Here is a 12,795-nt window from a genome sequence, read left to right as displayed (position 1 = left end):
TCTAGGCTAATTTGTGTGTTTGTGTTAGAAATTGCTATTAATAATATTGTGTTAGTTTATAGTTTTAAAAGTCTGTTTTGGGATCCTCAGTAGATTTATATATTTTTTAATTAAAAAAGGATGTGCTGGCTCGTATTCATGTTTACCTGCATGATGGTATGCACGCAGCCTGTATACTTGCAGCATTCTCTCTCTCTCCCTCTCCCCCTCTCTCAGATGTTGGTCTGCTGCTTGCCACAATGTTCAGATTTTCCCCAACACAGAGATTATCTTTGTTTATTGTTCTGTTATTGTTCTCTTCATTATTTATTTTATTAATGAATGAATTTTGTATTCATGAAACTGTTGGCTAACAATAAATCGCATTTAACTAATCTTAATTGTGAAATTATTTCATCCGATATTGTAAAAAATGTAATTTGAGAGTAGGCTTTGAGGTCCACCCTGTTTCGCCAAGGTCCACTCACTTTAAAATTTCTGGCCTCGCCACTGGTGAAGAGATTAACCCTTATAGGGTCTTTGGGGTCTGCACAGACCCCAAACGACGTTTGCTCAAATAAAAAAAAATATTCTCTTTGTCCAAATGACATGAAACTTTGTACCGTTGTTAACACTTTCTAGATCTACAAAGAAAAAAAAAATCGGAGTGATATCTTGTTTTTATGTTAGTGTAAAAAAAAGGGTCACACTCAGGGTCTTCGGGGTCTCCACAGACCCCAGGCAATAAAATTTAATTTTGTTATAAAATAACTGCTTTTTAAAAAACAAATGTAATTTTACTCTGTTTATTAATGTTTTTACTTCATATTTGTGCAGTTTTTGGAGGATTTCTCGTATCTTTTAAATTTATATAAATAAATAAATAAATTAATATTTTTACAAAAACAGCTTTTTATGTAAAATTCCCTTTATAAAAGACCCACATTTCTAACTTTCATTCATGGGGATAACATGGATAATTTGACATGGTTTAGTGTAAGATTTTTGCCCATCTTTTGAAAAATGCAGTTTTAAAAGTAAAAAAAAATCACTTTTACCAGTAGATGGCTGCAGAGCTCCACTATTTGTTATGTGCTATTTGACTGACTGAAAGACATCTTTTCATAAGTTTTTTTTTGTTGGATTCATATCTAAATGTTATGAAATCACAATTATAACAATAAAAAATACTTTTTGTCAAAGTTTAGCATTTTTTGTACTGAAAAAAAATAATTTTTCCAAAATGTTGATTTTGAGGATGAATTTTGTCCATTTTCACAGTGGAGTCTCATCATAATGTAACAATATTGAAAAACTATTTTTTTTCATTACAAAAAATGCTAAACTTTGACAAAAAGTACCCTTTATTGTTATAATTGTGATTTCATAATATTTAGATATGAATCCAACTGAAAAAAACTTATGAAAAGATGTCTTTCAGTCAGTCAGATAGCACATAGCATATAGTGGAGCTCTGCAGCCATCTACTGGTAAAAATGATAGTTTTTTTACTTTTAAAACTGCATTTTCCAAAAGATGGGCAAAAATCTTACACTAAACCATGTCAAATTATCCATGTTATCCCCATGAATGAAATTTAGAAATGTGGGTCTTTTATAAAGTGAATTTTACATAAAAAGCTGTTTTTGTATAAAAACCTATTTTAAAAAAATATTTTTTAATTTATTTATATAAATTTAAAAAATATGATAAATCCTCCAAAAACTGTACAAACATGGAGTAAAAACATTAATAAAAAGAGTAAAATTAAATGTTTTTTAAAAAAACAAGTATTTTGTTACAAAATTGCATTTTGTTGCCTGGGGTCTGTGGAGACCCCGAAGACCCTGAGTGTACTTCCCAAACGAAGACCGCATAAGGGTTAATTGATGACTATTTACAACGTTTTTACAGCGTTGATCATTGAAGCCTATCACAGACATATCCGATGGGCCGTGAAAACAACGGCCAATCAGAGATGTTTACGAATCCACTCAACAGCGCTCAAAGCGTCACGTTTTTAAAATTTTTGTACCGACTATGTACCGAAGTCGGTACTTTTGACAACACTAGTTTGTACAAGTGCCTCAGACACCGGGTTCTCCGAGGCTTTATCAGCGGCTGTCTCAGCGTCTCGTTCTTTCGAAAGAAAATTGCCATTAAAAAAAAAAAGTATGGCATGCTTGTTCTTTAGTGTCTGTTTTCATGGTTCATTCTCGGTTGAGAATGTCTTTGTGTGGTCACCGTTAACTCATACTCGGGTTGACTGAACTTACTTCAGACTGCCGAGAGTTCAGATGTGATGGTAAGCTAACCTTGCTTTCTGGAATACCCCCTGGATAGAAATGCATACGTTTTTGAAGTGTGTATTGAAATGTTATACAAAATAAAATCACTTTTCTGTTTCAATCTATGAAACCGCACTTGCCTGCAATTAGATTAATATAAATTAATTTATAAATAGAGATGTAATAGCTGTAACGGAGATACATTCTGAGATTCTGCTGTTATTTGTTATCAGGGCTGGGACAAGAGGAATGTTGCTTTCCAAGCAAGAAAAAGAAGCTGTAAAAATGGGTTTGCCGGTTTTCATGGTATGTAAATGTAATTTGTTTTAATGCTAATTTGATTTTAAGAATGTGTCATGGCTTTAATATGTCAAGTAGGACTGTCACTAATGATTATTTTAGCAATCGAGTAAATCGAGTAATCAGATTTTTTTTGTGGTACAAAAAATAGTGAACAATAGACTTTAAAATCACTTAAAATACAAATACTGTATAATAACAATGAGGCAATAATAGATTCAAATAATGTATCAAAAGCAAGTAATAATATGGTTTTATTGATCCACACTGTTGAAATACATAATGTAATATACATGTAAATAAACATAATCAACTTATGTACATTATGTATTATATCAAATGCCTGCAGAGGGTGCAAACGGCTTAGTGATTGTTATTGTTACACTTTATTACAGCATGATCAAACCTTTGTTTAATATTGGCCAAACAACATTTAATTCAAATGTCTACTTAATCTTTATTATTTGGCCACTTTTTTTACTACAGAAATGCTACAGCCACTGTAATGTCTTGAACAAGAACATATGGACATCAAAACATGCAAACTCAGAGCGAGGGTTTAAACGTTTATTTTGAAACTGCGATGAACAACAGTTTGCATATTTAGAAACATATTGATGTATTCTTCTCTGTTGGCATGGATTTATAAATGATTTAAGTTACAAATATGGTAAAATTGTGCACGTTGCGTTCCCAGATGAACGTTATAAGCAACCCAAACTCGCAGCATAAGCAGAGGTAGAGTTTGTTAGCTATTGCTCCACCCATGTAAATAATTACAGTACAGATCTTTGCTATTAAACACAAAGCACATCAGACTTTTTATGCCTTCCCAATTGCATGTTCTTGGAAACCCAAAACAGCACATGCAGAGGCTGAGTAACCCGCAACCGCAGAGCGCATACATTTATTTAATTGAATCACAGCCTTTGTGATTTCACAATAGCAGCATGCTGTATTAACATTTTTCAATAGTGTTGATATATCATGCAGTCCTAGAAAATGAATGGCACCACTTCCAGTATTTTGCCGGCTAATCAACACGGGTACATTTTTTTAAAAATCGAGCAATCGAATTTAATCAAGGAATCGTGACAGCCCTAATCTCAAGAATCATATTACAAGCACAGTAAATCTAGCCTGGGTGCCAGCCCGAACCCCGCCCACAACATTTTTTGGACGGGAAGTTCGGTCTGGACTCGATCCATTGTGGAGTAATTATGCTCGGCTCCCAGAAGGCCGAGCCAATCAAATTGCCAGGGCGGGCTTTAATCGATGATGGACAGGCTATCTGCGGTTACGTAACCAACCACGTCATCAAAGAGCGCTTGGGTTGAATTGGTTTTCACCAACGATGACTGCAGCTGGAGAAGTAAGATGTTTAGATTCCGCTATCACGTCTGTAATAAAAGAAATCGACAGCGCATTAATTTTAAAAGACGAACAAAGAACCGCAATCAAGGCATTTGTCGATGGGAAAGATGTGTTTGCCGTCCTTCCAACGGGATTCGGCAAATGTTTAAGTACAAGTTCAACATACGTCACTTACTGCGTTGCTCTGATTGGTTGTAGGTCTATCCAATTGAGTGCAGAGTTGTTGTTTTTTACTGGTTCGGTTAAGACACGCCCCATAATTCAAGTGCAATGGAGCAGTATCAGACTCACATTCTGCTTAGAATATGAGTATGACGAAGTCAGGCTACAGTAAATCTTGACTTTATTTATGATTTTATTTTTTGGCAGCATCACAAAGCTGACAGACCGCAGGAAGCTTCTCAGATGCCAGAGGAGGACAACAGACATGATAAAGGAGACAAAAGGTGATATATAATGATTCACATGGGGGGTGGGGGTGTGATCCATTATGGTTTAAATGGGTGATTCTCACACAATCTTAGGGTGCTTTAACACTTGGTTCGATTGCTTGGACCGAAACTGAGTTCGATTGCTCCCCCTGCCCCCACTGGACTATGTTCATATTATATTATTTGGGTCCGACCTGTGGTTCGTTTGCGTCATCAAACCAGCAGTTTACCCCGTTGCTTAGTAACGATGGTGCAGGAGAAGGCAGCAAAATGCATAATGTTGCTTTCCTCACTTTTATATTTTTGTTTTTGAACCATTGCTTTTGTTTCCAAAAGCACTTGTTTGCTTCTATCAGCCGCGAATGTAGAATGCTGAAGGCGAGCAGAAATGAGATGTACAACTCTCTGCTAGTCTGCTTGCAGTGCATCAGTCACGCTCGTCGGGAAAGTGAGTGAATATTTTTATCTAATAATACAGCATTAATTGCGGTTCACTTCCGCGATTTGGTACGTTTGCGTTCATATCAGCAGTGAACCGTACCCCAGACACCCTTTTTAAGCGGACTCTGGGTACGGTTCACGGGTGCGCACCCGTGTTCAGAAGACAGTGTTCACATTATCCAAACGTACCGAACTCTGACGTCAATCGAACCCGGGTGCGCACCAAAAGAGCTAATGTAAACACTAATATGACCAAACACTTGTCATGTTTGGTTCGATTAAAACGAACCCCGGTGCGATTGTTCTGTTAGTGCAGTTCATTTGAACATATGTGAACGCTGCCATCCAAACCTTGGTGCGCACCAAACAAGCGGACCGAGACCGCTGAAAAGATGGGTCTCTGTCCGCTTCCAAACGAATTCTGGTGCGGTTCGAATGATATATGAATGCAACATGGACCAAAGACATGTAAACAAACCAAAAACAGGAAGATGAGACTCTTAAAAAGGACAGAATCCTCACGTATATCAGTTTTTCTTGTCAAAGTCGCAAGTTTGCCTATCACAGGCATCAGATGCGCGCAGTAGATCGTTTGTGTGTGTGACGGAGGGATTCCCGCCGCTGTTTTGACTCCTTTACACATTTTATAAGCTCTTCACCAGTTCCCAGCTGGCCAAAATACCATCATATGCAGGCTATGCACACACAACAAGCACATTTACCTCAGAACACAGCATTGTTTTGGATGTTCGGTAACTTCCGTCTCAAAATAGGCAATACGTCATAAAATCTGACCAATCAGGTTGTGAATGTATCCCTATATGCCTTTAGGTTCGGTATCTTTTGGTTCAGTGATAAAATTAGCAATCTGAATGCTAATTGGACCAGGACTAAATGTTGTTTTTTTTTTGTTTTTTTTGGTCCGGACCAAATGAACCAAACTAACTGAACTACAAGTGTGAACACACCCTTAGTTTCAAAGATTTCAAACATGAAAATTTAAAAAACGTTTATCAACAAATTTCCTTTTTAGACATTAAGAGCAACAGGCACGTGCACACATAGACAAAAAAGGGGCTTGAGCACCTGCCCTTTTTCTTCCTCGAGAGAAAGTGCCCTTTTTTCTGGGGTGCTTTTTTTTTTAATACATGAATATTCCTGTTTGTGCACAGCTTCCCTGTCAAACAAATATATTTACTGAATAAAAAAAATATCAGGTCGGCTTTGTCGAGTTCAGATGCCCTCACTCCACAACACGCCATTCATGCCCGCTCGCGCGCGCGCCCCGCCTGACCTAGCCTCGAGTTTGCTGCTGGCTGAAAACAACTATTCCCGCGAAAAAGCAACTCAGGTAGGCTAGCATATGTTCACAAACCTGAAAGTTCTGGCTATTTAAGGGTTATTTATACATTTAACGCTGCATTAATAGTTTGACCACCATCGACACATCTGCCTGATTTGATACTAATGAAATTTATGTCATATTATAATTTCAGTTATTTAATTGTGCTATGCGTTATGTTTTGAATTTGAACCATGGTGAAGATATCGGTTGGGCTGTCAAGATCAGAGGAGGAGCATTCCACAGACGCACATCCATGAACCGCATTATTAGACAGTTTTCTAAGGATGCATGGTTTGTTAAAACTATTTAAAAATCATGATAATACAGCATTAGCTACATAATGCTATTCTTAAATCTACGCTTACACAGGATAATACTTCAATTGCTCTGTCTTTGCATGTTTGATGTCCACATATTCTTGTTGATGAAATTACAGTCGCTGTAGCATTTCTATCACAAAGAAGTGGCCGAATATTATTATTTTACTAAAAATATATTTTTAATCATGGTGGTTGACTTTGATCGTGGATTTGATCGTGCTGTGCTGTCTAACAACAATCAGCAGGCTTTTAGCGCCCTCTGCAGGCATTTTTTTAATAATAGGCTATATAATGCATTAAGCGTTAACAGTTCAGGGAAAAAAATCTTGATGTGTTTAAATATCAAAAACAGTACACAGGCTAAAAACAGAACACATGCGTATAATGCAGATTAGCTTGTTTTGTTTAATTTAGAAGAAATCTACAGATGCAAAAAGATGAATTGTAGTACGCTTAAAACAAATCTCCATCTAAATGTGTAGAAGGGTTAAAAGTTTTCTTTCCATTAGAGTAAAAGACATGGAAGCAAAAATGGATCAAAATCTAAAAGTTGTCCACTTCATGAAAGTATTCCAATAACACCAAAAAAATTAAAACGATTTATTGATTTGTGCAAAATAAATTGTTAGTGGAACTATGTCCTTCTCCTTGGTGTAGTCATTTATTCAAAATATATAGCTACTTGCTAGTTGCTGTTGCCTGCACTTGTAATAAACCTAGTGAATACTAAAGAAGACCATAGTCTCTGTGTGAACTGATTATTTTGTAGAAATCTGTGGAGTATAAAACAATTCCCTGAGTGTGAAGGAATTAAAATAAATTGGTAAGGAAAGTCAGTTGTCTTAATATATTTAAGGGTTATTTAAAGGATTATTTTTTAAATAAATAATTATGAGAAGTGCCCTTTTTTCCCCTGCCCCCCAAAATGTCTGTGCACGTCCCTGAAGAGCAAGGTCTGAAAGTGTTTGTGATCATTAATTTTGAAAGTTTTACTGACAATATAATATGTTTTTGAAGTCCTTAATCTCATTACCGCAACAGTCTGAAAATATAAATACCATTTTTAAATTAACATTTTTATTTGATTTTGACTGATTTTTCTCATTACTGCAACACCTGCTGCCATTTACAACCAATTTTTTTTTGGCATTTTTCAAAATTATGTGGCAAACCTGAGAGAACACATTTTATATATTCAGCCCATGCATTTAAATGCAAACTACTATTTTTCTATTAATTAAATAAATATTAAATAAACACCTGTTGCGGTAATGATACATAGGTTACTGAAATGAGGTTGCTGATTTCAGTAATGAAATTAAGTATACTAAGAATGAGGTATAGTTTAAAAATATAAACTTTAATGTAGAAAATAAATTAGATAACACTGGCATGATTATGGATTTAAGTTTCAATGCTTCAAAAATATAGGCTTGCATAGGCTAAAAACAGAACACATGCGTATAATGTGCATTTAGCAATACAACATGTACCACCCATTTACCAGATCAGTAAAGAGAAGTTTTTGTAAATAATGCAGCTTTAATGGTACCCTGTATCATAAAAAAAACCGTAATGGTTTAATGTTTTTTATTATTATTAATTATTATGTACAGTACATTATTACTATAGTAATTTATCATTTTGTTTTATATTTTTATTTAATAATCACAATAGAAAGATTTTTTTTTTTAGGTATATTGATTGTGTCAAAAACAATAGGAATGTAGTCTGTGATAGCATTAATTCTGTAATAAGGACTGAATGGCTTACAGTCTACAGATTTTACTATATTTGTTAAGGCTATACTATATTTTTGGTTAATATATTTGTTACCAGTAAGGATAACTATAACAATAACTACAAAGATAGTTTTAAAAATTGCTCAAAATTTAAGAGAATAGTGGTGCAGTGATTTTTACTTTGTCCCTTCAAGGACGCAAAGTAAAATAGGGATTGGTACTCACATCACCACTGATGTTGTGATTTTTGGATTACACGTCTCTTAAGGTGTGGTTATGAGTACATCAGATGACCACTTCCTCCTTTTTCCCTAGTTCAGGGCACCAGTCAAGGTCTTTTACCTTGGTAGTATGAGAACACTCTCACAGGGGCTTTTCATTAATTTAGAATTTATGTAAAGTGGTCAGCTGATTTATCTGAAAGATTGGTGATATTGCTAACTTGTAGAGCCTCTTCTGTATTATCAGCACAAGGAAGACACAAATGTAATAAAATACATTTTATTAACAAAGAGATAAACAAGAATAACTAACACAACTACTAAATGAATACCACGAATGATAAAGGAATAAAGTGCATAAGATACATAGAATACAAGTGATTAAGTTGGGTGTGGCTTTGGAAGAGTTACGTTATCTTATGGAAAGATAAACTGTTTCTCTGAAAATAATAAGGTGGAGAACCTTATTATGCACCAAACAAATAAACGAGAGATTATTTGTTATTAACTAACATCAGCTATATTACATCTAATGGAAATTAGGAAATTATATACTGATAATATACAACAATGCCAAGGTCTCTGGAAAGTGGTTAAGTGATATTTACGTTCCACTTGGTTGAGTCCGATGACGGTTGCAGTGGGGAGAGGAGCCAGAATCTGTTTCCGCAGTCTTGAACACGAAGCTCTGTGGGATGCTGATCTCCTGGAGCACCAAAGGGTCCTAAAATCTGGAACACGCAGATGAGGCCCTGGGGTAGGTGCAGAAGGTCCTTAACAATCTGGAACACGCAGACGAATGTAACGTGGAGAGAAGGTTTGCTCTCCTGAGCGCAACCTTGTTGCAGATGTTGTTACTATCTCACTCTGAACGTAGTGTTTGTTAATGTCTCTTTCCTCACAAGCTGGAGGCTTAGGACGTGGTTGACTCTGTTGCTGCCTCACAAGCTGTAGACTCAGATCACGGGATCTGTTGTTGTCTCTTCTGGATGGACCAGAGGCTCAAAACGGTGTTGTGTCTGTTGTGTCTTACCCGATGGGAGACTCAGAAGAATATCTGTTTAATGTCTCACTCCTTACAGAGTTGAGACCCAGGACAATATCTGTTATGTCTTTCACCTGATGGGAGACTCAGAACAAGGAGTGTTTGTTGAAAGGGTACCTTTATCCCTTTCCGATGAGGAGGAGATTGCAATTTGGCGCTTCTCCATTCGAGTGCTGTGATTGGCTGCTGGCATCAGAGGGGACACTCAAAGTGTGGCCCACCCTTCTTTCCCCTGTGGTACTCATTTGCATAAAGCACAAAGTTGGACATCTTTACAGTGTCTTTAAAGTTTACCAATGCATTTTTCACTTTCCAAACCACCACCAGAATACCTTTGGCAATATTCTAAACAAATAGAGACTAAACATGATGGAAAAAGATTGAATTGTCATGCATTCATTCAATTGTACATTAACAGCTGAATTTGTATCAGATGTTGCACTACAAATGGCTGTCGCTGAGAATACTTATTTCTGTGAATAAGTATGAAATGGATGTGTAGTTTGCATCAGTTCTAAGGTTTTCAAACATAGTTTTGAATGGATTTGGATGGATCTTTGTGATCTCTCTTTGTTTCACACATTGCTGCAAAGGTCCCGAGGAATTTTTATGGCGGATCTCTGGCCAACCTTAGGAAGTAGTCTCTAGATGGGTAAAGGGCAGAAACTGTCTGTGGACCAATGAGAAGTCCTGTCTTTCCCAGGCTTGGTACAAGAGGTCTTCTTCTTGCCCTCTAAGAGGTCTGGATGTTGTCCTTACATCTTTATCTGATGGCGTTGGACAGTTTGTTTGTGTTAGTCCACCAAGATCCAATCAAAATGTAGCAAACCTTTGTCCGCTGTTACGGACAGAGAGGGGCCCGGCCATAAACTGGGCCCTAGAATGTGCTGTTCACTACAGTGGAGTCTACACCACAACGATAATGGCAAAGAAAAACAATATTGTTGGAATCACTGTCAAAACAATTTTCTTCAAGCTGATGAACAACAAACATTGATAACCAAACAGATTTGACCCAAATTTATAGAGCTCAAACATTCCACATTTATATGGGGATGTCATTACCAACACTTTGCAACATGTTATTCAATCCTCATCAGTCCTCTCAGCTGCATGAAAAACAAGGCTTTTATTAAAATTCTGAATGAACTATTTACATATACCCTATAATCCACAAAAAGAGTGTTCCTTTTCTAATCACTAAAAAGTGATCTCATGAAGTTCTGTTATAACCAATGAAGCGTTCTACACTTGAAAATAAATCTCTTATTTATCGTACATCACGTCTGCCAAAATTCTATATATTGTAATCATGATCACAACTTGTATTAAGTAGCTTATTGTTTCTGCCTAAAATAAGTACATTAGTTAACATGATTTCTTTTATCTTAATCTTAATCTCATTTCTGAAATAGACATTACTTTCAGTCACCTCTGATAACAAATCACTCTAAATTGTAATGTAGACGCATACATTTTCTGTAAAGCTGCTTTGAAACGATATGTATTTTGACAAGTGCTATACAAATAAATGTAAATTAAGTTGAAATGCACATTGTGAGCACACAGAACTCAACTCTGAACAAAACTTCAGTGAGTGGTTTCTAATTTAAACACCTCAGATTGGCCATTGTTCAAGAAAGCAATAGATATGTCTGTGATTAGCTACTGAGCTCAATGCTGCAAAATGCATTGTAAATGGAAACTTTTAATGCTCTCCAAAGCTCAAACACAAATATGTACTGGAGCATTTGCCAAATATGTTTTGCCATCAATGGGCCCCCTGATTCCCAGAGGCCCTAAGAAACCGCTTACCTCACTTATTGGTTAAAGTCCAGCCTGCTCGCTATTTTAAAATGCTCATAAATTGGCCAAATCATGTTTATATTTAAATCTAATGATTTACACAACTTTCTGTGAGGGTTGGGTGTCAGGTTAGGACATATCACTGTTCTCACTAATATAGTGCAACAAACCTGTATGTATACTGTTTTGACTTGCTTTGTGAGGACTAACTGTCTTCATATTGTAGTGTCTCTACCTATACATTATGAGCTGTCTTCATAAATCAAATGGCAAAATATACCAAAACATAAATGTTTTATTAAAATATAAAATGGCCAAAAGTGTTCTGTGAGTTGTGTTTAGAGGTTAGGGGATAGAAAGTATGAGCTTAGTATACAAAATAATTATGCCTGTGGAAAGTCTTCATAGTGATAAATGTGCCAACATGTGTGTGAACATCCACATTTGTGTAGACTTCCCGACACTAGATTTATTTTTTTGTAAATCTTTTCTCTGAAATTTTGTCACCCTAGCCTTTGCTAAAGTTTTCCAACAGTTAGTAAATATTATTTAACTTAATAACTCATAATATATATTTAAAAATAGCCTGTATGATTAAATTCTCATTACTGAAACAGAAGTTCTCTCTACTGCAACTGGCCTTAAATTGGTAAGTGAGAATGGTGTTGCGGAGGACAATATACCTCAGCATATTTTGTTAAATTCAGAGAAGCCATGATGATTAACTCTCTGAGGTCTGAAAACGCGTTGGCGCGTTTTGCAGGTTTTTTTTCACATTGCAGCAAAACAGACTTAAAATACTGTCATTTTTTGTCATAAAGACATAAGTAATATATCAATTGAAACTATAGAATATCTTCTTTTATTTGTATACACTCAGAGTTAACACAATGTTGTGCTTTTTGCAAAATAAAGAAAACTAAAATGATGCATCTCTCGTCTCCCTCTGAACAAAGTCCAATCTGATAGTTCTTAGAAAATGAACTGTAACTTAGTGAATACTAATGACAAAAAAAATTAGACTTATGTCAAAAGAAACGTTGAAATGTCAGGTTTTAAATTGTGCAAGTCAAATCGAAAACAAAAATTCTGTGTTTATGTAATCTGTATGAAAAGAGACACACGTCAGAAGTCCGTGTTTCAGCTCATGCGGCCACGCCCACGGAGCCAGCGCTATTCAGAGCCAAATTCAGAGGCAATACAGGCATACATCATCTCAATCATGTATTTATTGTCTTGAAAAGTGTTTATCTGTATGTAAAAGCCATGGTTAACGACCTCTGGAAGATATGCCTGTAGGGCCTCGCTCGACAGAACTTACCAATGACTTTATCAATGAACAACATGATTGAACAAAGCTTCATTTGGTCCAAAAGATCCATTTCCTGACAGGAAACACCTAGCCTTAACAGAAGTGATGACATGACTTCTTTTAACAAAGGACTCTGTCTAAAGGACTTCTTAGCTCATCAGAAATAAACTAATCAGAACCCATCACGTGGA

General features: G+C 36.0%; 1 protein-coding gene across 2 annotated transcripts in view; it reads left to right on the top strand.

Moving 5' to 3' along the window:
- c16h1orf35 (chromosome 16 C1orf35 homolog) overlaps positions 1 to 12,795 on the top strand; it is an 80,472-nt gene that overhangs the window by 42,627 nt on the left and 25,050 nt on the right. For both annotated transcript variants that reach the window (XM_067364134.1, XM_067364133.1), the window contains exons 5-6: positions 2,501 to 2,573; positions 4,311 to 4,387. In XM_067364134.1, the coding sequence (XP_067220235.1) occupies positions 2,501 to 2,573; positions 4,311 to 4,387 (150 nt within the window). The remainder of the gene's footprint in view (positions 1 to 2,500; positions 2,574 to 4,310; positions 4,388 to 12,795) is intronic.

Source organism: Chanodichthys erythropterus, chromosome 16 (assembly GCF_024489055.1).
Source record: "Chanodichthys erythropterus isolate Z2021 chromosome 16, ASM2448905v1, whole genome shotgun sequence".
Classification (NCBI taxonomy): Eukaryota; Metazoa; Chordata; class Actinopteri; order Cypriniformes; family Xenocyprididae; genus Chanodichthys; species Chanodichthys erythropterus.
Note: the sequence above shows the minus strand (reverse complement) of the source record. Positions and strands in the feature narration are given on the sequence as shown.